The 24743-nt window shown below is 45.6% G+C and overlaps 1 protein-coding gene across 2 annotated transcripts in view; it reads left to right on the top strand.

The window, feature by feature from the left end:
* Positions 1-24402, top strand: part of sorbs3 (sorbin and SH3 domain containing 3) — a 90059-nt gene extending 65657 nt beyond the window's left edge. The window contains exons 12-20 of one of the 2 annotated variants that reach the window (XM_080217255.1): positions 6769-6893; positions 8496-8560; positions 12064-12110; positions 12803-12917; positions 13406-13531; positions 18471-19808; positions 20982-21088; positions 23963-24069; positions 24191-24402. In XM_080217255.1, the coding sequence (XP_080073381.1) occupies positions 6769-6893; positions 8496-8560; positions 12064-12110; positions 12803-12917; positions 13406-13531; positions 18471-19808; positions 20982-21088; positions 23963-24069; positions 24191-24252 (2092 nt within the window). In that variant the 3' untranslated portion in view covers positions 24253-24402. The remainder of the gene's footprint in view (positions 1-6768; positions 6894-8495; positions 8561-12063; positions 12111-12802; positions 12918-13405; positions 13532-18470; positions 19809-20981; positions 21089-23962; positions 24070-24190) is intronic. The other variant, XM_080217253.1, reaches the window with a different exon arrangement.
* The last annotated feature ends 341 nt before the right edge of the window (positions 24403-24743 follow it).

Genomic DNA, 24743 nt, shown 5'->3' with positions numbered 1-24743 from the left:
GTCTCCTCATCTCTGTCCTAAATGGTCAACCCAGAATCCTCAGACTGTGATCCCTGGTTCTGGACTCCCTCACCAACAGGAATATCCTCCCTGCATCTACCCTGTCTTATCCTGTTAGAATTTAAAACTAAACAGCTTAAACCATGGAGAGAGTTACATTGAAATTTATGCGTGTAGAGTGCAGAGTATGGACACCAGCTGTGCTGTATACCCATTTGGGAGGGCAGCAGCTTCCAGATCCTGAGGCAAAATGCAGCAGCTTCCCCCACTGCAGTGTGACCTCGTGGTGAGGAGATGGGAAAGATCAATTTCCTGAACTCTCAAACTGACCCTCAATGGCATTCATTCAAAGGTCTTGTTATTCTTTGTTCACTCGAACCCCAGAGGTGATAATCTCTGCTGCTGCTACTGTGCAGTAAGAGTTACTGATTTTTTACAGTTCACACAGCTTTACATTCAAGAATTGGAAAGTTCTTCTTTCCAAGATGTAGGTGTCAGTGGCCAGGCCAGTGTTTGTTGCTCATCCCCCATTACCTGCAGAAGGTGGTGGTGAGCTTAAACCCACTGCAATCCATGTGGTATCGGTACACCACAGTGCTGTTAGGCAGGGAGTTCCAGGATTTTGACCTAACGACAGTGAAGGAAAGTCAGGATGGTGTGTGGAAGCTTCTAACTATCAGGAGATTCTGTAGAGGCTGAGCTTCTTTCTCTGAGGGCTAATCTGACCAAGATCTTTAAAATTCTGAGAAGGTTTAATAGGGCAGATGTAGAGATCTTTCCACTTGTTGGAAATACCTAAGTATGGATCATAAGGTACTAACACATAAATCCAATGTGGAATTCAGGAGAAACTTCTTTACCCAGAGACTGGTGAGAATTTGCTATCACAAGGAGTAGTTGAGGTGAATAGTCTCGATGTATTTAAGGGGATAAACACGTCCTGGAGAAAGGAATAGAAGGATATGTTGACGGGATCAGATGAAGCAAGTTGGGAGGAGACTCATACGGAGAATTAACACTGGCATGAACAGGTTGGTTTTTCCTTGCTGCAAGTTGGAGTTGTTCATTTTGGAAGGGAGAACTAAAGAGCAGAGTATTATTTAAATGGAGAAAAACTGCAGAAAGCTGCAACATAAAGAAACTTGGGGGAACTTGTGCATAAAACACAAAGTCAGCTTACAGATACAGCAGGTAATCAGGAAGGGTAATGGAATGTTGGCCCTTATTTCAACGGGGTTGGTACCTAAGTATTGCTGCAACTGTACAAGGTACTGATGAGACCACATCTGGAATATTGTGAGCAGTTTTGATGCCCTTATTTAAGGCAATATTATCTCATTTGTGACAGATCAGAAAAGGTTCACCAGGATGATCCCAGTATACAGGGATTGTCTAAAAAGGCAAAGTTAAACAGAGTAAGAGTAAAAGGATGAGAAAAGAAGGGATAGGACCTATAAAAGGTGAAGGGGGAAAAGTCTGTGTGGAACCGGAAGACATGGCAGAGGTGCTTAATGAGTACTTTGCCTTGGTATTCACGGTGGAAAGTGATCTGGGAGGTTGTACTACAAGTTTGCGGCAGACTGAAAAGATTGAGTATGTGGATATTAAGAGAGAGGATGTGTTGGAACTTTTAAATTCTATCAAGATAAATAAGTCACCGGGACCAGATGGGATGTACCCCAGGTTATTGTGGGAGGTGAGGGAAGTGATTGCAGAGCCCCTGGCGATGATCTTTGAATCGTTGATGGAGACGGAGAGGTTCCGGAGGATTGCGAATGTGGTTCCTATTTTCAAGAAAGGGAACAGGGATCGCCCGGGAAATTACCGACCGGTGAGTCTGACTTCAGTGGTTGGTAAGTTGATAGAGAGGATTCTGAGGGACAAGATTTATGAGCATTTAGAGAAGTTTAGAATGATCAGGAATAGTCAGCACGGATTTGTCAAGGGCAGGTCATGCCTTACGAGCCTAGTTGAGTTCTTTGAAAATGTGACTGAACACATTGACGAAGGAAGAGCGGTGGACGTGGTTTACATGGACGTCAGCAAGGCGTTTGATAAGGTCCCCCATGCAAGACTTCTTGAGAAGGTGAGAGGGCATGGGATCCAAGGGGCTTTGGCCTTGTGGATCCAGAACTGGCTTGCCTGCAGAAGGCAGAGAGTGGTTGTGGATGGGTCTTTTTCTGCATGGAGGTCGGTCACCAGTGGAGTGCCCCAAGGATCTGTTCTAGGACCCTTGCTGTTTGTCAGTTTCGTAAATGACCTAGATGAGGAAGTGGAGGGATGGGTTAGTAAGTTCGCCTACGATACGAAGGTTGGTGGTGTTGTGGATAGTCTGGAGGGATATCAGAAGTTGCAGCGTGATGTGGATAGGATGCAAGACTGGGCGGAGAAGTGGCAGATGGACTTCAACGCGGATAAATGTGTAGTGGTCCATTTTGGCAGGACCAACAAGATGCAGGAGTACAATATCAAGGGTAGGAGTCTTAGCTGGGTTGAAGAGCAGAAGGATTTTGGGGTCCGGGTCCATAGGACTCTTAAATCGGCCTCGCAAGTGGAGGATGTGGTCAAGAAGGCATATGGTGTACTGGCCTTCATTAATCGAGGGATTGAGTTTCGGAGTCAGGAGGTAATGCTGCAACTTTATAGGACCCTTGTCAGACGCCTCTTGAAGTACTGTGCGCAGTTCTGGTCGCCTCACTACAGGAAGGATGTGAAAGCTATTGAGAGGGTGCAGAGGAGATTTACAAGGATGTTGCTTGGATTGGGAGGCATGCCTTACGAAGATAGATTGAGGGAGCTCGGTCTCTTCTCCCTGGAGAGACGAAGGTTGAGAGGCAACCTGATGGAGGTTTATAAAATGTTGAGAGGAATAGATAGGGTGGATTCTCGGCTATTTCCCAGGGCTGAAATGGTCGCTACGAGAGGACACAGGTTTAAGGTGCTGGAAAGCAAGTACAGAGGAGATGTTAGGGGTAAGTTTTTCACTCAGAGGGTGGTGAGTGAGTGGAATCGGCTGCCGTCGGTGGTGGGAGAGGCGAACTCGCTGGGGTCTTTTAAAAGACTTCTGGATGAGTATATGGGATCTAATGGGATTGGGAGTTACAGATCGTTCTATGGCTTGGTGGGTATAGATGTGATCGGCGTAATTTGTGGGCCGAAGGGCCTGTTTGTGCTGTAGTGTTCTAAGTTCTATGTTAAACAGCCCACCCCCTTACCTTGAGGCTGTGCCCTCCAGTCCTGCTATCCTTTCTAAGTGGAAAGAATCTCTCTACCTCTACCCTATCCATCCCCTTCATTATCTTATACGTCTCTATAATATCCCCCCTCATCCTTCTAAACTTGAACGAGTACAGACCTAGTCTATTTAGTCTCTCTTCATAGTCCAACCCCCTCATCTCTGGTATCAGCCTAGTGAACCTCCTCTGCACTCCCTCCAAGGCCAATATATCCTTCTGCAAGTGCGGCAACCAAAACTGCACACAGTACTCCAGCTGCGGCCTCACCAGTACCCTGTACAGTTGCAGCAAGACCTCCCTACTTTTATATTCTATCCCCTTCGCTATAAAGGCCAACATTCCATTAGCCTTCTTGATCGCCTGCTGCACCTGTAGACTGGGTTTTTGCGACTCGTGCACAAGCACCCCCAAGTCCCTCTGCACCGTAGCATGCTGCAGCTTTTTGCCTTTTAAATAATAATCCCTCCTACTATTATTCCTGCCAAAGTGGATAACCTCACACTTGCTAACATTGTACTCCATCTGCCAGGTCCTCGCCCACCCGCTCAGCCTATCCAGATCTCTCTGCAGACTTTCCACACCCTCCACGCAATTTGCTTTACCACTCATCTTCGTGTCATCAACAAATTTCGTCACCCTACACTCAGCCCCCTCTTCCAGATCATCTATATCAATGGTAAACAGTTGAGGCCCCAGCACCGATCCCTGCGGCACTCCACTAGTCACCAACCGCCAACCAGAATACACCCATTGATACCAACTCTCTGCTTCCTATTAGACAGCCAATCCTCTATCCACGCTAACACCTTACCCCCAACTCCGTGCACCCTAACCTTCTATAGCAACCTTTTATGAGGCACCTGATCAAATGCCTTTTGGAAAAAGCTCCACTTTTCGTTCGTGCCCATACCTGACAGTTTCTGTTCCCGTCTTATGCTCCCGAATTCTTTCCTAATCATATCATAATTACCCCTGCCCCAATTATAAACCTTGCCCTGTTGTGTGACCCTATCTCTCTCCAGTACAATAATGAAGGACACCGAATTGTGGTCACTATCTCCAAGATGCTCTCCCACAAACAAATCTAACACTTGGCCCGGTTCGTTACCCAGTACCAAGTCCAAAGTGGCCCCACCTCTTGTCGGCCTATCCACATATTGTGTCAGGAAACCCTCTTGCATACACTATACAAAAAGTGTCCCCTCCGAACTATTCGACCCATTAAGGTTCCAATCAATATTTGGAAAGTTAAAGTCACGCATAATAACTACCCTGTGACCTCCACACCTATCCATAATCTGCTTTGCCATTTCCTCCTCCACATCTCTGTGACTACTAGCAGTTACACTGAGAACAAACGCACATTGTCAGAGATGGTTCAGGAATGATTCTCTTGTTTATCCATCCTGTACATTGTTGTATTTAGTTTTGGAAGTTTGTGGATATTTTGTTCCTGTAGTCTAAACACACTATGGGACTGTTTCTGATGATAAATACTATGTAATTCTCGTTTTGTGACGTCACAAGCAAGGTTAATATTCTCCAGTTGGGTTTTGTTATAATTGGGTGTTTTTGTTCAGCCGCCGAATCCATAGAGTGCGTTTCAGAGCGTACACCACATCCATGGCGGTGACTGTCTTGCACTTAGCGTGCTCGGTGTAGGTGACCGCATTCCTGATCACATTCTCCAGGAAAACCTCCAGCACCCCGCGGGTCTCCTCGTAGATCAAGCCCGAGATCCGCTTGACTCCACCACAGCGAGCCAGGCAGCGGATAGCTGGCTTGGTGATGCCCTGGATATTATCACGAAGCACTTTGTGGTGCCGTTTTGCTCTGCCTTTCCCCAGTCCTTTGCCTCCTTTTCCTCTGCCAGACATGATTCTTCTTCAGTCAAATCGCTGCTGATTAATATTCTCCACGCTGTAGAGCTCTGAGACTGTGCAACTAAAACTGTTCAGTGTGACTGAGTGTCCTGCTGGGCTATTTCAGAGGGCAGTTCAGTAAGGTGGGACTGAAATCACTTTAGGTTAGACAGAGTTAAAGACTGCAGCACATTAGTAAGACAGTGTGGTTTTTACAAGAAGGTTGGTGTTTTATTGACTCTCAAACTCCCACTGTGGGACTGAAACAGTTCTCTGGATAAATGGTCCAGGCCTCCGCATTAATGATCCAGGAACATAATCACTGTCTTTGCTGTGCCTCCCTGGGTTAGACTGCTCAGATGTTAAAAACTTATTGCAGGCATTAGAGGGAGGTCGAGTGAGAAGCTGAGAGAATTATACAGAGAGAGAGAGTAGCATGAAGCCAAAATGGGAGAGACAAAGATGGACAGAAAGGACATTGTGGGCGATTCAGGAATGAGGATATCTCATTAATGTATAGTTTAGAGTCAGGAATATGCAGGTCAGACAGTGGAATGCAAACAGGCTCATTAACATACAGGACAGGCTGATCAGCATGCAAGGCAAGTTCCCAGAAATGGTTGGCTGAGGTTTGTTAATGGATAGCTCTTACTGTGAGAGAATGGCCTGACAATGTTCAGCTCTAAGGGATCAGCTCCATTCAGCAACTGCTAATAATGGGCTTGTTCTGCTCTGTCTGGGAGCAGTGTAGGAGCAGAGGGATTTGGCAGATCTCATGCATCATTAAAAATAGCTGCCCAACTGATTGAGCTGGTTCACTCTTGGCTTTCCAGTCTGAGGTTTATTTATTCGTATCACAGGTAGGCTTACATTAACCCTGCAGTGAAGTTATCGTGAAAATCCCCTCGTCGCCACACTCCGGCGCCTGTTGAGTACACTGAAGGGGAATTTAGCATGGCCAATGCACGTAACCAGCACATCTTTTGGACTGTGGGAGCACCTGGAGGAAACTTACACAGAAACAGGAAGAACATGCAGACTCCACAAAGATAGGTATCCCAGGCGGGAGTTGGAGCCGGGTCCTTGACACTAAGAGGCTGCAGTGCTACACTCTGTGCCACCGGTACAAAGTATCCAACTGGGCATGAAGCCAACACTCTCTGTGAAACCTCTGAGTTGGAGACTGTGCACAGGTTTGGAATCCACACTTTAGTCAGATCTTGAAGTGAATTGTGAGGGCATTTGCAGATTCACTACAATAACTGGGCAAGCACAAACTGTTCTGGAGGATAGTCATATTCATTAACTCTATTCCACTCCACAGATGTTGCCTTACCCGAGTATTTCCAGCATTTTGTGTTTTAATTACAAATTGTTCTATTCCCACATTTTGTCCAAGTCATTGTGTAATTTCTGATTACTCCTGTTTGGTTGACATCAGGTACAAAGTTAGTCATTTTACATTGAGTTTCTAAATTAATGAGTTGAAAGAATTTTGAAGCAAAGTTCTTCATTTTGCTCAAGTTGTCAGTGTTTGGGAAGATTCAATGAATCAAAGCTTCTCTTTGGGTGTAGTTTGAAGGCAAGTTTCCGGACTGAAACTTGATAATGGCTGTCCATCGAGTGAATCCTGATTTTTAAAGTGAAATATCTTTCTCTCTCTTCTTCAGTACAATGAACTCACCTCCAGGATGGGACCGGTCAGCCCTCAATTTCCAAACCAATGGCCGTCGCAACAAGTTTCCCGTTAACGTGAGCAACCATGGAGATGTGAGTGGGAGAGATCATCCAGGAGGTGAGAAAGATTTGCATTTGTATAGCATCTTTCACAACCTCTGCATGTCTCAGAGAGCTTGAGAACCAATGACTTGCAGAAATTCAGCAGCCATTTCACACACAGTGAAGATCCACAGACAGCAATGTGACAATGGCCAATCATCTGTTTTAGTGAGGGATAAATATCAGCCCTAGGACGCCTGGAAGAATTTCCCTGTTCTGGTTCGAAATTATGCCATGGGATCTTTTCTGTGCACCCAGAGGCTGGACAGTTCCAGGCTGACACTCTCAGTGAGTGGGCTACCAGTTTGCTTGGGTGGTAAGATGGTCAGTTTGTATTGAGGAGGTTAATTATCTGGCTAAATAATTTTGAACCCTTAAAAACTGACTGGGAGTTGGAGACCTTTTCGGAAGTTTCAGACTGCAGCAAAATTGACCATTGGAAGCTGAAACTTCCTGTGAAATACCCATGGAGTCTTTGCACTGGAACTTTGAAGCAGCACCCAACATATCATCCAGGGGTACCGCTGGGATATAACAATTCGGAGACTGGAAGAACTGGGCCAATATTTTCTACATTACAACAGTGTAAAATACTTTGGGATATCATGCACTTGTGAAAGATGCGAGAGGAAGATTATGATGGTGACAGTATATTACTTTACAAAATACAATTATTTTTCACATTTGCAAGATTCCTCTATTGACAGCCTGTTTTACACTAGCCATTCTGAGTTGTCTTATCATAGAACCCCTACAAGTGCAGAAGGAGGCCTTCTGGTTCATCGAGTCTGCGCCAACCACAATCCCACCAGGCCCTATACCCATAACTCTACTTATTTACCCTGCTAGTCCCCCTGACACGAAGGTACAATTTACTATGTCCAATCCACCTAATCTGCACATCTTTCGACTGTGGGAGGAAACTGGAGCCCATCGAAAGAAATCCACGCAGACTTGGGGAGAACGTGCAAACTCCATCCAGACAATGACTTAAGGCTGGAATTGAACCCAGGTCCCTGGCATTTGAGGCAGCAGTGCTAACCACTGTGCAACCATGCAGCCCTTATATCATATAATCTTACCACATACAGCACAGAAAGAGACCATTTGGCCCATTGAGACTGCACTGGTTCTTTCCTTCCCCCATTCTTTCTCGAATTTTTGAAAATATGGTTCAGTTTCCATTATTTTTCCAAAACCATTTTTAAAGATACAGTGAGTTTTCCACTCACCAGAGTTGGGAGGGTTATCATGAGCATGAACCAGAGTGTCATCTATTATCTACAGCCATCAACTGTTTACACAAATTGGAATGAGGCAGAGAAACCAGACGGCATAGGTTGAGGTGAGAGGGGAAAGATTTAAAAGGGACCTGAGGAGTAACTTTTTCACACTGGGTGATGTGCACATGGAATGAGCTGTCAGAAGAGATGGTAGAGGCGGGTACAATTGTAACATTTAAAAGACATTTGGGCAAGTACATGGAGAGGAAATATTTAGAAGGACATGGGTCAAATGCAGGCAGATGGGATAAGTTCCATTTAGAAAACCTGGCTGGCATGCACAAGTTGTGCCAAAGGGCCTGTTTCCATGCAAACCTTTTCTCTTTCATTTACAGAACCGTGGAACTCTGGGAATAATGGGAACAGCCCAGAGAAGTCTCACAACTTGGAAATGGGGAAGGTAAGCACTGATACTTGGGCTGGGTGCAAGGGACAAGTCAATGGGAACTTGTTGCAGCATTTAATGCTTCTTCATAAGAACTAGGAGCACGAGTAGGCCATCTGGCCCTTTGAGCCTGCTCCGCCATTCAATAAGATCATGGCTGATCTTTTTATGGACTCAGTTCCACTTATCCTCCCACTCACCATAACCCTTAATTCCTTTACTGTTCAAAAGTTTATCTATCCTTGCCTGAAAAACATTCAATGAGGTTGCCTCAAGTGCTTCACTGGGCAGGAAATTCCATAGATTGTAGGAAGAAGTTCCTTCTCAACTCAGTCCTGAGTCTGCTTCCCCTTATTTTGAGGCTATGCCTCCCAGTTCTAGTTTCACCCGCCAGTGGAAACAACTTTCCTGCTTTTGTATTCCCTTCATAATCTTATACATTTCTATAAGATCGCTGCTCATTCTTCTAAATTCCAATGGGTATAGCCTCAGTCTACTCAGTCTCTCCTCATAAGCCAACCCTCTCAACTCCAGAATCAACCAAGTGAATCTCCTCTGCCAGTATGTGCTTTCTCAAGTAAGGAGACCAAAACTGTACACAATGTTCCAGTGTGGCCTCCCCAGCACCTTATACAGCTGCAACATAACCTTACTGTTTTTAAACTCCATCCCTCGAGCAATGAAGGACAAAATTCCATTTGCCGTCTTAATGACCTGCTGCACCTGCAAACCAACTCCTTGAGATTCCTGCACAAGGACACCCAGGTCCCTCTGCACAGCAGCAGGCTGCAATTTAAATAATAGTCCGTTTTGCTGTTATTTCTACCAAAATGGATGACCTCACATTTACCAACATTGTACTCCATCTGCCAGACCCTCCCTCACCCACTCACTTAGACAATCTAAATCCCTTTGCAGACTTTGTTTGGCCACCCATCTTAGTGTCATTTGCGAATTTTGACACAATACACTTGGTCCCCAACTCCAAATCATCTATGTAAATCATAAACAATTACGGTCCCAACACTGATCCCTGAGGCACACCATTAGTCATTGATTGCCAACCAGAAAAATACCATTTACCCACACTCTTCGCTTTCTGTTAGTTAATCAATTCTCTATCCATGCACATTATCCATGTACATTACTCGTAACATCATGCACCTTTAACTTATGCAGCAACCTTTGGTGCGACACCTTCTGGAAATCCAGATACACCACAACCACAGGTTCCCCATTATCGACTGCACGTGTAATGTTGTCAGAGAATTCCACCAAATTGGTCAAACATGACCTTCTCTTCATGAACCCATGCTGCGTCTTTCCAATGGGACAATTCATATCCAGATGTCTCGCTATTTCTTCCTTGATAATAGATTCAAGCATTTTCCCGACTACAGAAGTTAAGCTAACCGGCCTATAGTTAGCTGCCTTTTGTCTACCTCCTTTTTTAAACAGTGGCATCACATTTGCAACTTGACCTGGTATATGGACTACCATGGCTGATGACGATGGTCATGACTGGTGATGCTGCGGAAGAAGCAATTCTTCCTGAGCTCAAGTCCAGCCACAGCAAATTAGGAAGATGAATTCTGGTAATGTTTGATCTGGGTTCAGCTCAACAAATGTGAAACCTGCTTTGGTTCAACAATGCTCCTTAGGGAAAGAAACCTGTCTAACAACATTCCCTTTCAATTGGACCGGTGCATGGTTTGCAGGAACCCAAAATGTTCTGCGTGGAGAAACAGGCTGCATGAAACCTGTATCCCTCGTATAAATTGCTTCAGAGTCAGAAGATTCCTGTTCCACTGCAGAACCATGAGCATATGATAACATGCTGGGACTTGATCGAAGGGTGGGACTGAGGGAGTGCTGCACTCTCAAATAGACCAGTTTCAAGTGAACAATTAAGACCTACACTTGCCCTCTCAGAGAATGTAAAAAATCCCATTGCATGCTTTCAAACATGAATAAAGTGTAGCGGGAGCTTGACTCTGTATCTAACCCCGTGCTGTATCTGTCCTGGGAGTGTTTGATGGGGACAGTGTAGAGGGGGTTTTACTCTGTATCTAACCCAGCGCTGTACCTGTCCTGGGAGTGTTTGATGAAGAGCAGTGTACAAAGAACAAAGAAAATTACAGCACCGGAACAGGCCCTTCGGCTCCCCAAGCTTGCACTGACCATGCTACCCAACTTAACTAAAACCCTCTCCGCTTCTAGGACCTTATCCCTCTATTCCCAAGCTATTCATGTATTTGTCCAGACTTAAAACTTACTATTGTATCTGCTTCCACTACTTCCCCTGGCAATGAGTTCCAGACACCCACCACCCTCTGCATTAAAAAAATCTGCCTCATACATGTCCTTTAAACCTTGCCTCTCGCACCTTAAACCTGTGCCCCCTAGTGATTGACTCTTCTACCCTGGGAAAAAGCTTCTGACGATCCACTCTGTCCATGCCTCATGTAATGTTGTAGATTTGTATCAGGTCGCCTCTCAATCTCCGTCATTCCAGTGAGAACAAACCAAGTTTCTCCAGCCTCTCCTCATAGCTGATGCCCTCCATATTAGGCAACTTCTTAGTAAATCTTTTCTGAAGCTTCTCCAAAGCCTCCACATTCTTCTGGTAGTGTGGTGACCTGAATTGAACACTATATTCCAAGTGCGGCCTAACTAAGATTCTATAAAGCTGCAACATGACTTGCCAATTTTTATACTCAGTGCCCCGGCCAATGAAGGCAAGCATGCCGAATGCCTTCTTGAGTACCTTCTCCACCTGCATTGCCACTTTTAGTGACCCGTGTACTTGTACACCCAGATCCCTCTGCCTGTCAATTCTCTCAAGGGTTCTGCCGTTTACTGTATATTTCCTGTCAATATTCGACCTTCCAAAATCCATTATCTCACATTTGTCCGGATTAAACTCCATCTGCCACCTGTCTGCCCAAGACTCCAACTGATCTTCATCTTGCTGGGATAAAGGGAGCTTTACTCTAAATCTAACCCCATGCTGTACCTGTTCTGGGATTTTTTGCTGGGTACAGTGCAAAAGGAGCTTTAGTCTGGATCGAACGTTCTGCAGTACCTGTCTTGGGAGTGTTTGATGGGGGGAGCAGTATGGCGGGAGCTTTACTCGATATCTCACCCTGTGCTGTACCTGTCCTGGGAGTGTTTGATGGGGGCAGTGTATAAGGAGCTTTACTCTGTATTTAACCCCAAGCTGTACCTGTCCAGGGAGTGTTTAATGAGGACAGTGTAGTGGTAGCTTTATTTTGTATCAAACTCCATGCTTTACCTGTCCTGGGAGTGTTTGATGGGGACAGTGCAGAGGGAGCTTTACTCTGTATCTAATCCCGTGCTGTCCCTATCCTAGGAGTGTTTGTGAGCCTAGCCCTTCCTTTCAACAGCTGAATTTGGTTGAGTGAGTTGTGTTCTGTTGGGAACTGAGAAGCAGGCAGTGATTGTGGTTCCAGAGGAGATTACTTTCTTCAGCTGACTTGTTCTGATTCTTTCCACAGATGAAGGCTGCACGGGCCAAGTTTGATTTCCAGGCTGAATCTCCAAAGTAAGTTGAGCGTACAGAGAGCAGTGAGATGGGAGAGGAGGTCAATGGACAAGATAAGGCCAGCTGGGCCATCCAGCCTAACACAAACCCAGTGACAGCTGGGACATTCAAACTGGCACTTTATCCCTCCACAGATGATGATCCCTTCCTGGATCATGTCCCATTACTTCAGCTCCCCTCTATATCCAGGCAAAAACCAGGATTAAAATGGCATCAACATGCCTCGGTCAGGGAAGGTGGATTCATCCAGGATTCCTGCTCCTGAGCTAGTAGCAGCTCCTCACTTGCCTCTGCATACAGTTTCATGTATTGAATGCTTTGATACTCACATGGTTGAATAGTTTATGTTTATCAGTGTCAGTTTGTCATTGGTCACTGGATCGGTTACTGGAGGACATGTGAAACCTATGAATCCAGTGGGAGTCAACACTTGAGAGCCATCAGTGTGGGAGGGAAGTCTCTTGTGGTCTCACTCTCTCTCTCTCTCTCTCTCTCTCTCTGAGGATTTAATCCTCTCAGGACATTGCTGCCACCACCTTGAATTTTGCTTTGCATACAACAGTCTACTGCAGAGGATAAAACATCATGCTGGTTGCTCAGTTCTTGTGCTGCTGTCATTTTGCTTGGCATCAAGAGATTTTCCATGTGCTTTGATGATTCTTTTCACCTTATTCCTGTGGTTTGCCCTCTAGAGAACTCACTCTTCAGAAGGGAGATGTTGTCTATATTCACAAAGTGCTCGACCAGAACTGGCTCAAAGGGGAGCACCATGGGAGGCTCGGAATCTTTCCTACATCTTATGTTGAGGTAGGACGTTTCTCCTCAATTTGCAACCAGCTTGGTGCCTGTTATTCTGCAAAGAAAGGTCTGGAGATGACTGAGAAGTTGGGTAGAGGAGAAACCTCTTGCTGGGGTGGACAGGGATCTCTGCAGTAGAATATTGGACTCCTGTTGGGAGGACTCGGATCTGTCCAGTGGAGGGTTATTGGACCCTTCCTGGATTGTGGTATTGAGCGATGAGAGATTTGAGAAATTCCAAATCCAGCCTTAGTGGATTCTCCTCAACGCTCAGCCCTGAACTGACTGCTGTCCCGTCTGCGTGGGTTTCCTCCCGGTGCTCCAGTTTCCTCCCACAGTCTGAAAGATGTGCTAGTTAGGTGCATTGGCCCAAACAGGCGTCGGAGTGTGGGATTTTCACAGTAACTTCATTACAGTGTTAATGTAAGCCTACTTGTGACACTAATAAATCAATTTTAAATTAAACTTAAAACTTTAGACTTATTTTCCTTTTTCAGTTTATTCCAGCGACTGAAAGACCAACTCCGATTAAAAGCCCGCCAATTCAAATCCTGGAGTATGGAGAAGCTATCGCTGTTTTCAGTTTCAAAGGGGACTTAAGTGTGGAGCTCTCCTTTCGCAAGGTGTGTGTATGTGGGTGTGCACGTGCGTGTGTGTGTATGTGTGCGCACATGTGTAAATAGCTTTGATTTAACTAAAGCATGAACTAATCTCAATCGTTAGTGAGACAATAGCATATGGGATTAATATGACAGTATCATTGCTCATGTGAAATTGGGTCAATGACAGAAAACCAGAGCTTGCACAGTCACAATGGGCTGAATATGGTCCTCCTGTACTGTATTTTAACTCTGTGTGTATCTGTCTTCCTTTTGCTGTCTGTGTGTGTGTCTCAGTCTGTTAATCTGCATGCCTCTCTTTCTCTCAGTTTTCCTTCCCTTATTCTCTTACTTTCGCTCTCTCCTGCACCCTAGGCTATCCTGCCTGAGTTTCAGCACCATCTTGTGGAAGTGTGGAGATTTACAGAGGAATTCTGAGCCAGTTCAGGGAAAGGAGCATTCGCACTACATTTTGCCAGTTCTTCGACAACACTTCCATCTTCCCCATTCTCACATTAATCCAATCAGAATTAAGTCTGTAGAATGCAGCAGTACTTTGAGTTGTCCTGCAGTGACATGCACTGTCAGTGACGGAGCTCTAGACATCAGAGAAAGTCTACCTTTCATGACTGGAGAAGGATATTGAACCTGCGGTGGAGGAGCTCAGCAAAACTGTTGACTTCCTTGCAATAGACAAAGCTCCAGTTGCTGGTGGTATACCTGAATGGGAAATGGACATTCCTGTAACATTTACACAAACTGTTCTGCTTCTGCTGGATGGAGGGGTAGTGCCTTAGGCCATGTGGTGCAAAGATGGTGAACCTGTACAAGAACAAGGGTGACAACAGTGAACGCAACAACAATCACGGCACCTCCCTACTGATCCGTGTGGCAGAGTATTTACTCATCAGCCTTATCAGATTGCAGATCCTAGCTGAATACGTCTACCTCAAATCCCAGTGTGGTTTCAGAACTGGAAGCTCTACACCTGACATGATCTTTTCAATCCACATCTTCAAGAGGAGACGATTATGTATTACCTTCAGCAATCTCACCAACCCTGAGACCAACTATTGAAGCTGTTGAGGTGGATTGACTGCCTGCCAAAGCTGCTCAATGTGATGGCAACATTGCAACCCTTTGAGAGCCACTGTGGAGTCAAACAGGGTTGTGTTCTGCCACTGACACCCTTTGGCATATTCTTCTCTCTGTTGCTCTGATTTTCTTCAGCTCATCAGCAGAGAGTGTCTCCTTACATACCAGAACTGATGGTAGCTGTTCAGCCTTGCCCACCTGAGATCCAAGACAAAGGTGTCCCAAGTGCTGATCGAAGAGTTGCTCTTTGCTGACGATGCCATACTAATATTCCATATTGAGGAACATCTTCAGCGGCAAAGAGACAGACTGTAAAGAGTTTGACTTGATCAACAGCATCGGGAAGGCAAAGTCATGGTCCAGGATAAGTAAAAGTATAACCTAACAAGTAAGAGTAAGACCTTAAGAATATTGACAGGCAAAGGGATCTGGGTGTACGGGTACACAGGTCATTGAAAGTGGCAATGCAGGTGGAGAAGGTAGTCAAGAAGACATAAGGCATGCATGCTTGCCTTCATCGACCGGGGCATTGAGTTTAAAAATTGGCAAGTCATGTTGCAATTTTATAGAATCCTGGAATGTAGTGTTCAATTCTGGTCGCCACACTGCCAGAAGGATGAGGAGGCTTTAGAGAGGGTACAGAAAAGATTTAGCAGGATGTTGCCTGGTATGGAGGGCATTAGCTATGAGGCGAGGTTGGAGAAACTTGGTTTGTTCTCACTGGAATGACGGAAGTTGAGGGGCGACCTGATAGAGGTCTACAAGATTATGAGAGGCATGAGAGTGGATAGTCAGAAGCTTTTTCCCAGGGTGGAATAGTCAATTACTAGGGGGCATAGGTTTAAGGTGCAAGGGGCAAGGTTTAAAGCAGATGTACAAGGCAGATTTCGTTACACAAAGAGTGGTGGGTGTCTGGAACTTGTTGCCAGGGGAGGTGGTGGAAGCGGATATGTTAGTGACTTCTAATGTGCATCTTGACAATTACATGAATAGGATGGGAATAGAGGGATAGGATCCCGGAAGGGGAGGGATTTTAGTTAAGTCGAGCGGCATGGTCAGTGCAGGCTTGGAGAGCCCAAGAGCCAGTTCCTGTGCTGTAATTTTGTTTGTTCTTTGATTGTGTTATACTGCCATCTATCAGCTTTGACTGGAGGTTATTGTTAGCTTCACATAGTTGGGCTCCACAATTGCCAACAATCTGTCACTTGAGACTGAAATCAACGCACACATTGCAAAAGCTGTGGCTGTAACATCCCAGCGGAGTCAGAGAATGGTCAAGAGATGATCAAGAAAGTGTAAAACATGTTGGCCGCCTTCAGTCGGGGCTTTGAGTCTAGGAATGGGAAAATCATGTTTAGCTGGAAAAGACTTTGTTGAGGCTGCATTTGGAGTATCATACACAATTCTGGTCACCACACGACCAGAAGGATGTTGAATTGGAAATGGTGCAGAAGAGATTTCCCAGGGTGTTGACTGGTTTGGAGAATATGGACTATGAAGAAAGGTTGAATAAACTTGGATTATTTTCATTGGAATGTCAGAGGATGAGGGGGGACCTGATAGAGGTTTACAAGATTATGACAGGCTTGGATAGAGTGGATAGTCAGAGACTTTTTCCAGGGTTAAAGGGTCAATTACTCAGAGGCATAGGTTGAAAGTGAGAAGGGGGGAAGTTTACAAGAGATGTAAAGGGACGTTTTTCACACACAGGGTGGTCAATGCCTGGAATGCACTACCAGAGGAGGTGGTGGAAGTAGATTCTACAACAACATTCAAGAGGCATCTGGATAGATACATGAATAGGCAGGAAATAGACCTGGACCATGTAGAGGCAAGAAAATATTACATAAGAGAGGCATCTCTGTCAGCACAGAATTGGTGGGCCGAAGATCTTGTTCCTGTCCTATATTGTTCTTTGGGTGTGGAATATCAGTAATCTGGCTGAGAACATCAAACTGCAAATCTATCAAGGCTGTGTCCTGAGCCCACTCCTCTATACTGGTAAGACTGACCAGACAGGAGATAAGGCTTGTTTCCACTTTAGCTGTCTCAGACTTATCCTCAGTAATTTCATGGCAGGACAAGGTCACCAACTCCAAGGTCCTGGAGCAATCTCCATCAGCAAATACTCAGCTGGCTGGGAAGAGAGGCTAGAGAAAACGGAGACCAGCAAATCACGGTCCACAATCAGAGATGGCCATATCAGAGCAGGACTCCTGAGCGGGGCAGGATTGGGTCTTGGGAGTAGTTTGCAGTTTGGGAGTGGAGTTGTCAGAGCCGTAGGATATCTCGATACTGATGCAGATTTGCAGGGAGACAGTGTTGCTGCCTAATGTGAGCTGTTGGTGGAACTGGCACAATGGTGCACAGAGCTGAGGTCCCCATGAAGGTTCAGCCTGGCAAACTGCCAGGGTGAGTGATCCACTATGGGTTCCAGTGCTGTTGCTGGAAAGGCTAACTTGTCCCAGACTTCGATTGAGAGAGGATTTGTTTCCATCATAAATTTTTTCCAACACAGAAACAGTCATTCATTGCATTTGCTCTGTGCTGGTATTTCTTCTGTTTTTATTCATTCATGAAATGTTGGCATTGTTGGCTAAGCAAATGCACATCCCTGTTTCTCCTTGAGAAGGTGACGGTGAGCTGCCTTCTTGAACCGCTGCAGTCCATCTGGTGTGGGTATAACCACAGTGCTGTTAGGGAGGTAGTTCCAGAATTTTGACCCAGCGATAATGAAGGAACAGTGATATATTTACAAGTCAGGATGGTGAACGCCTTGGAAGGCAAGTTCCACGCAAGTCTCCTCCCTCCCCTCTTCACCACTCCCTATCAATAGTGTTCCTTTCTCGCTCATGTGTTTACCAGGCTTCCCATAAAATAGATCTATGGTTCCGGTCTGTTCAGCATTTCCTGATGGATATAACCTCTCAGCATTGCTCTGCTAAATCTTTTTGCACCTTCTCCACTGCCATTGTATATCTTTTTTATATTATGCACATTACTCTTAAGTATGGTCTAACCAAGGTTTTCAAGAGGCTTCACATTGCTTCCCTCAAGCCCAGAGCTTGGTTTGTCAGTGCTGGAGGACTCAGTCCTATTTATGTAGTTCTAGATTGATGCAGTTTTACAATGTGGCTTTAACTGATCTCTCTGGATTGAGGCTAATTTCAATTTAGATTACAGATATCACGTATGCGCAAGTGTTAATGGTGTTTTGTGGAAGCATCCAATGATTATAACAACAACTTGTATTTATAATGCACCTTTTATCGACCAAAGCTGCATCATAAGAGCCATTATTTAAAAAATGCTTTGACCCCAAGCTTCAACAGGAGAGCCAATGGATTTAGTTGAAGAGGTTGGTCTTCAGGAATGTGTTCAGGTGAAGAGATTGGTGGAGATGTTTAAGCAGAGAATTCCACAGCTTCAGACCCAGACAGCTGAAGACAAGGTTGAGCAGGAGGCCAGCATTAGATGAGTGCTGATACCTCCGAGGAGATTGCAGAGATAGTGAAGGGGGAGGTGATGGAGGAATTTGAATACAGGGATGTTACTGAACTGAGATCCAATATCTAGGTCATCGAACGCAGGGATAAAGGATGAACAGGACTTTGTGTGAGTGAGTGAGGATATGGACAGCAGAGATTTGGATGAGCTGAGGTTTATGGGGAGTAGATGATGGGAAACCATGCACAAAACTATTGGGGTATCAGATTGGAGATACCAAGAGCATAGTTTCAGCAGCAGATGAACTCAAGTTAGGGTTGGAGTCAGATGATGTTATAGAGCTGGAAGTCAATGGTCTTGATTACATAGTTCGAAGTTCAGCATGGTCTTACAAAGATTCTATCACTTGTTTATGGCTCAGGGTGAAACAATCTCACTGATCAGAAGAGTTGATGACAACTGGTTGGAGGGGAGAATCACAGGAACCAGCCGACAAGGGATCTTTCCAGCCAATTATGTACAGGTGGTAAAAAGTCCAAAGGTGAAAAATGCTGGTGAATATGCCATTGGTTCAGTCCCAATGTCCCCAAATCACCACTATCCCAATACTTCACCGACCATCCCAATCCAGCAACCTCCCAATACCTCATCCACCCATGTAACTCAGCCACACCCCAACATGTCACCCACCCCTGTAACCCATCATTATCCTAATACCTCACCCACCCCCGTAACCCAGCCATACCCCAAAGCTTCACCATCTCTGACAACCCAGCCATACCCCAATATTTCACCCACCCCTGTAACCCATCCATACTTTACAACCCCACCATCCCCCATAACCCAGCAGCAACTGAAAACCATAGCGAGTCCTCCAGCTCCATATCACTGCAATACTTCCACCCCCGTAACCCAGCAACATGCCATGACCTCGCCAACAACTCCAAACCAGCAATACCCACAAACGTCACTTGCCCCCATAACCCAACATTATCCCAAATCCCCAACTGCCCTAACACAGAAATACCCCAATACCTCACCCAATCCAATCACCCAGCAATACCCCAATGTTTTATCCACCCCAATCATCCAGAAATATTCCAATACCTCATCCACCCCGATAACCCAGCAATACCCCAATGTTTCACCCAACCCCATAACCCAGCAATACCCTAATACTTCACCCACCTCAATAACTCAGCAATTCCCCAAATCCCCACCAACTGCCCTAACCCAACATTATCCCAATACCTCACCCAATTCAATCACCCAACAATATCCCAATATCTCACCCAATCCGATCACCCAACAATATCCCAATACGTCACCCAATCCAGTCACCCAGCAATACCCCAATACCTCATCCACCTCAATCGTTCAACAATACCCTAATACATCACCCACCTCCATAACCCAGCAATACCCGCAAGCTTTACCTGCTCCAATCACCCAGAAATACCCCAATGTTTCAACAACTCTGACAACCCAGCAATACCCTAAAATTTTGCCAACCTCCACAAAAAAGGAGGGCTCAGATTCATCAATTAGACTCCCAGAGAAACAGAACTCAGCACCAATGGTATCCACCAATCAGCCAACAGTTCTGACATCAAGAACCAATCATTACTCGGTGCCAGCTTTGTCAACCAATCAGCATGGAGACAGTTCAGTCTCCCCTCTCACCTGGGACCCGCAGGCACCAATCCCACCTCTGGGCCGAGGCGCAGTAACCATGCCAACTGTATCCTCCAATCAGCAGGTAAGGATCAACCGCTTTATTTTCATAGCATCTTTAATATGATGAAAAGTCTGAAGGTGCGTCAGGGAAGCATGGTGAAATAAAGCACAATACCACGCCACATAAGGAAATATCAGAACAGTTGACCAAAAGCTAGGTTTTTTAGAGGAAAGGGAGTTGAAGAGCTTCAGGGAGGATATTCCCAGATCCCAGAAACTGGCAGAGGTATTAAAATCAGGGATTCTCAAGAGACCAGAATTGGTGGGAATGCAGAAAGCTCAGAGGGTTGTGAGTTTGGAGGAAATTACAGATTTAAGGAGGGGTGAAGCTATGGAACGATTTGAAAATAAGGATGAGAATCTTAAAATCAAGTTGTTGTTTGATCAAGAGCCATAACGGAGAACATAACGAATTACCACTAACAATCCCCCACATCTTGGGGATTCGGGACATTCAGCGACGCCCACCCACATCCTGAGAATTGATAAAAATAAATGAGCTGAGTTAATTCTGGAATCTTCCACAAGGAGCAGGAAGGGCAGTGAAAGGAGTCTCACAATGATTTCCCATCCTAGAATGAAGTACAAGCATATCATTTCCACTGCATTCCTGAGGGGAGAGGCTGCTTGGATCTGTTGATCCTTGAATTGACCCAGGAAGTCCCACCAGGAAGCGTCTGACTGTCCTACTCCCTCCACATCGAGGGAGTAAAGATCAAAAATAGAGAAGGAGGGGATGCAATCTCTCTCACTCCATATGTATGTCAAACATGCAGAGGGGACAGCAATCCCTGAATCTCTTTAAAAACAGGATCAACCAAAGCAACATCCTCCATCCCAGAATTGCCCTTGGAAAGGAGAGGATTTGCACATGGCGAGATCTCCACTGGGTTGCCCAAGCTCTGTCCAGGTATGGAACGGGAACGCCGGGCTGTGTCCAGCCAGCAGACATGGGTGATGGAGGGTTCACAGGGAGCACCTGTAAGAAACCCTCTCTGTATGCAAGGATTAGGTTGGAATTATGAATAATTATTTGAGGTGTGAAGCTGCTGAGGGAATATTCAGAGTCTTGGTTCTATGACGACTCCAACTCAGCTACTCTGCAAGTCCTGAGCTCCTTGACACGGTGAGTTAGGCTTGAACGTTATTGTTACCATTTCTGTTACTAAACTCTTTGCTCTTTACAATTGGACAGTTCCAGATGACCTCTGAGCCCTGCTTCCAATCACGCAAAATTTATACCGAGCCAACAGGACCCCAGATCGGAGCTTTAGGAGTTGTGCTTGGTGCTGGCTGGAGTCCGTGAGTAACAGTCCAATTGACTGGGATTCTAGGGGGGTGAGGTCGGGGTAAGATTGGGAAATCAGGAGCACTCAGTTCATTCGTGTCCCATGCATCTCTATCCAGAGTATTTACCCCTTCACTCAAGTCAAGGGAACATTCCTGGGAAGATCAGAATCAGCGATCAAGGTCATGGCTCTCTGATCCCACTGGGAATAAGTGGGAATAAACCCTGGGCGTAGGAGCTGGACCCCATTCCCAAGGGTCTGGGAAGATGGGGCTGGATCCCATTTCCAAGGATACGGCAAGGAATTGCATCCTATTTCCATGGGTCTGGGGGAAGAGCAGTTTTCCATTCCGTTTTTTGGGTTGCACACATGGGCTGCTCACCTGGTTTATTGGTCTTCATGGAATGGGAATTCTGTAAAAATGGAAGAATATTTTCTGATTTCTGTGTGGGTGGACGTAGATTGGGACTCTCATACTGTTAAAGGTTTAGATGGGGTAGAGTTTGTAAAATGTGTTCAGGAGAATTTTCTACATCAATATATAGAGGTGCCAACTAGAGAGGATGCGATATTGGATCTCCTATTGGGAAATGAGTTAGGGTAGGTGATGGATGTGAGTGTGAGGGAACACTTTGGATCCAGTGATCATATTGCCATTAGTTTCAACCTGATCATGGATAAAGATAGATCTGGTCCTCGGTTTGAAGTTTTGAACTGGAAAAAGGCCAAATTTGATGAAATGAGAAGGGATCTGGGAAGTGTGGATTGGCACAGGCTGTTCCCTGGTAAGGATGTAAATGGAAAGTGGGAGGCCTTCAAAGGAGAAATTTTGAGAGTTTCTATGTTCACGTCAGGATTAAAGGCAAAGTAAATAGGAATAAGGAACCTTGGTTCTCGAGGGAGATTGTAACACTGATTAAGAGGAAGAGAGAGTTGTATGAAATGTACAGGCAGCAAGGAACAGATCAGATGCTCGAGGAGTATAAAAAGTGCAAGAAGCTACTTAAGAAGGAAATCAGGAGGGCTAAAAGAAGACATGACGTTGCTTTGGCAGACAGAGTGAAGGAAAATCCAAAGAGATTCTACAGGTATGTAAGGAGCAAAAGGATAGTGAGGGATAAAATTGGTCCTCTTGAAGACCAGAGTGATAGACTGTGTATGGAACCAAAAGAGATGGGAAAGAAACTTAATGGGTTTTTTGCATCCGTATTTACTGAGGAAACGGGCATGGAATCTATGGAAATAGGGCAAACAGGTATGGAGGTCATGGAACCTTTACAGATTATAGGGGAGGAGGTGCTGGCTGTCTTGAGGCAAATCAGAGTGGATAAATCCCCAGGATGGGACAGGGTATTCCCACGGACCTTGAGGGAGGCTAGTGTTAAACTTGCAGGGGCGCTGGCAGACATATTTAAAATGTCAGTATTCACGGGGGAGGTGCCAGATGATTGGAGGGTGTTCCGTTGTTTAAAAAAGGTTCCAAAAGAAATCTGGGAAATTACAGGCCAGTAAGTTTGACATCGGTGGTGGGCAAGTTATTGGAAGGTGTAATAAGGGATAGGATAAACAAATATTTGGATAGACAGGGACTTATTAGGGAGAGTCAACATGGCTTTGTGCACGGTAGGTCATGTTTGACCAGTCTATTAGAGTTTTTCGAGGAGGTTACAGGAAAGTGGATGAAGGGAAGGCAGTGGATGTTGTCTACCTGGATTTCAGCAAGATCCCTCATGGGAGGTTAGTTCAGTCACTAGGTTTCCATGGGGAGGTAGTAAATTGGATTAGACACTGGCTCAATGGAAGAAGCCAGAGAGTGGTTGTGGAGAATTGCTTCTCTGAGTGGAGGCCTGTGACTAGTGGTGTGCCGCAGGGATTAGTGTTGGGTCAATTGTTGTTTGTCATCTATATCAATGATCTGGATGATAATGTAGTAAAGTGGATCAGTAAATTTGCTGATGATACAAAGATTGGAGGTGTAGTGGACAGTGAGTAAGATTTTCAAAGCTTGCAGAGGGTTTTGGACCAACTAGAAAAATGGGCTGAAAAATGGCAAATGTAATTTAATTCAGACAAGTGTGAAATATTGCACTTTGGAAGTACAAACCAAAGTAGAACGTACAGGGTAAATGGTAAGACTCTGAAGAGTGCAGTTGAACAGAGGAATCTGGGAATACAGCTACAGAATTCCCTAAAAGTGACATCACAGGTGGATAGGATCGTAAAGACAGCTTTTGGTACATTGGCCTTTATAAATCGGAGTATCGAGTGCAAAAGTTGGAGTGTTATGGTAAGGTTGTATAAGGCATTGGTGAGGCCGAATTGAGTGCTGTGTACAGTTTTGGTCACCTAGTTACAGGGAGGATGTAAATAAGGTTGAGAGAGTGCAGAGAAGGTTCAGAAGGATGTTGCCGGGACTTGAGAAGCTGAGTTTCAGAGAGAGATTGAATAGGTTAGGACTTTATTCCCTGGAGCACAGAATAATAAAGGGAGATTTGATCGAGGTATATAAGATCTTGATGGGTATAGATAGAGTGAATGCAAGCAGGCTTTTTCCACTGAGGCTAGGAGAGAAAAAAAAAACCAGAGGGCATGGGTTAAGGGTGAAAGAAAAGTTTAAAGGGAATATTAGTGGGGGGGCTTCTTCACGCAGAGAGTGATGGGAGTGTGGAATGAGCTGCCAGATAAAGTGGTAAATGAGGGGTCACTTCTAACATTCAAGAAAAATGTGGACGGGCTCATGGATGAGAGGGGTGTGGTCCATGTACAGGTCAGTGGGACTAGGCAAAAAATGGTTCGGCACAGACAAGTAGGGCCAAAAGGCCTGTTTCTGAGCTGTAATTTTCTATGGTTTGGATATTCTGTTTTCTAAATTCTGTCCCTGTTCCAGGTACAGGGCACTGTATAACTATCATCCTGTGAATGGGGATGAATTGGAATTGATCGAAGGTGATCTTGTGGATGTCATGGAGAAATGTGATGATGGCTGGTTTGTAGGTAAGGTTTTTCCTACGAATGATCAGGATGAAGGAAGCTCTCACGTATAATGTTAGGCAGCATTCACACAACGGAGACAACTCCACCGTATTCACTTGGCGACACTATCTCTCCCATGCAGGCACATCTCGACGAACCAACAATTTCGGAACATTCCCCGGGAACTATGTGCGACCAGCATAACCTTCCAGCACAACCTTCCAGCACTGGCATGAGAACCTCCATCACATGAAGGAGATTACTTAATACAATAACGTCTCTCTCTCTCTCTCTCTCTCTATCTATCTATCCTCTGCCACCCCATCACCGGCTCTACTCGCTCCCACCTCTCCCCCCTCCCCTCTTCTCCCCCTCCCCTCTTCTCTCCCACCCCCTTCTCCCCCACCCCCCAACCTCTCGACCTCTTCCCCCCCCACCCCCTGACCCTCCCTCCCCCCTCCTCTCTCCCCTTCCCCACCACTCCCCGTCCCACCCCCACTCTCTCCCCATCCCCCCCTCACTCTCTCCCTGTCCCCCCCCACCCCACTCTCTCCCTGTCCCCCCCACCCCACTCTCTCCCCGATTTCCCCCCCACCCCACTCTCTCCCCGTCCCCCCCACCCCACTCTCTCCCTGTCCCCCCACCACTCTCTCCCCGTCCCCCCCACCCCACTCTCTCCCCGATTTCCCCCCCAC

The sequence above is a fragment of the Carcharhinus amblyrhynchos genome, chromosome 34 (genome assembly GCF_965287045.1).
Source record: "Carcharhinus amblyrhynchos chromosome 34, sCarAmb.v2.hapA, whole genome shotgun sequence".
Lineage (NCBI taxonomy): Eukaryota > Metazoa > Chordata > Chondrichthyes > Carcharhiniformes > Carcharhinidae > Carcharhinus > Carcharhinus amblyrhynchos.
Note: the sequence above shows the minus strand (reverse complement) of the source record. Positions and strands in the feature narration are given on the sequence as shown.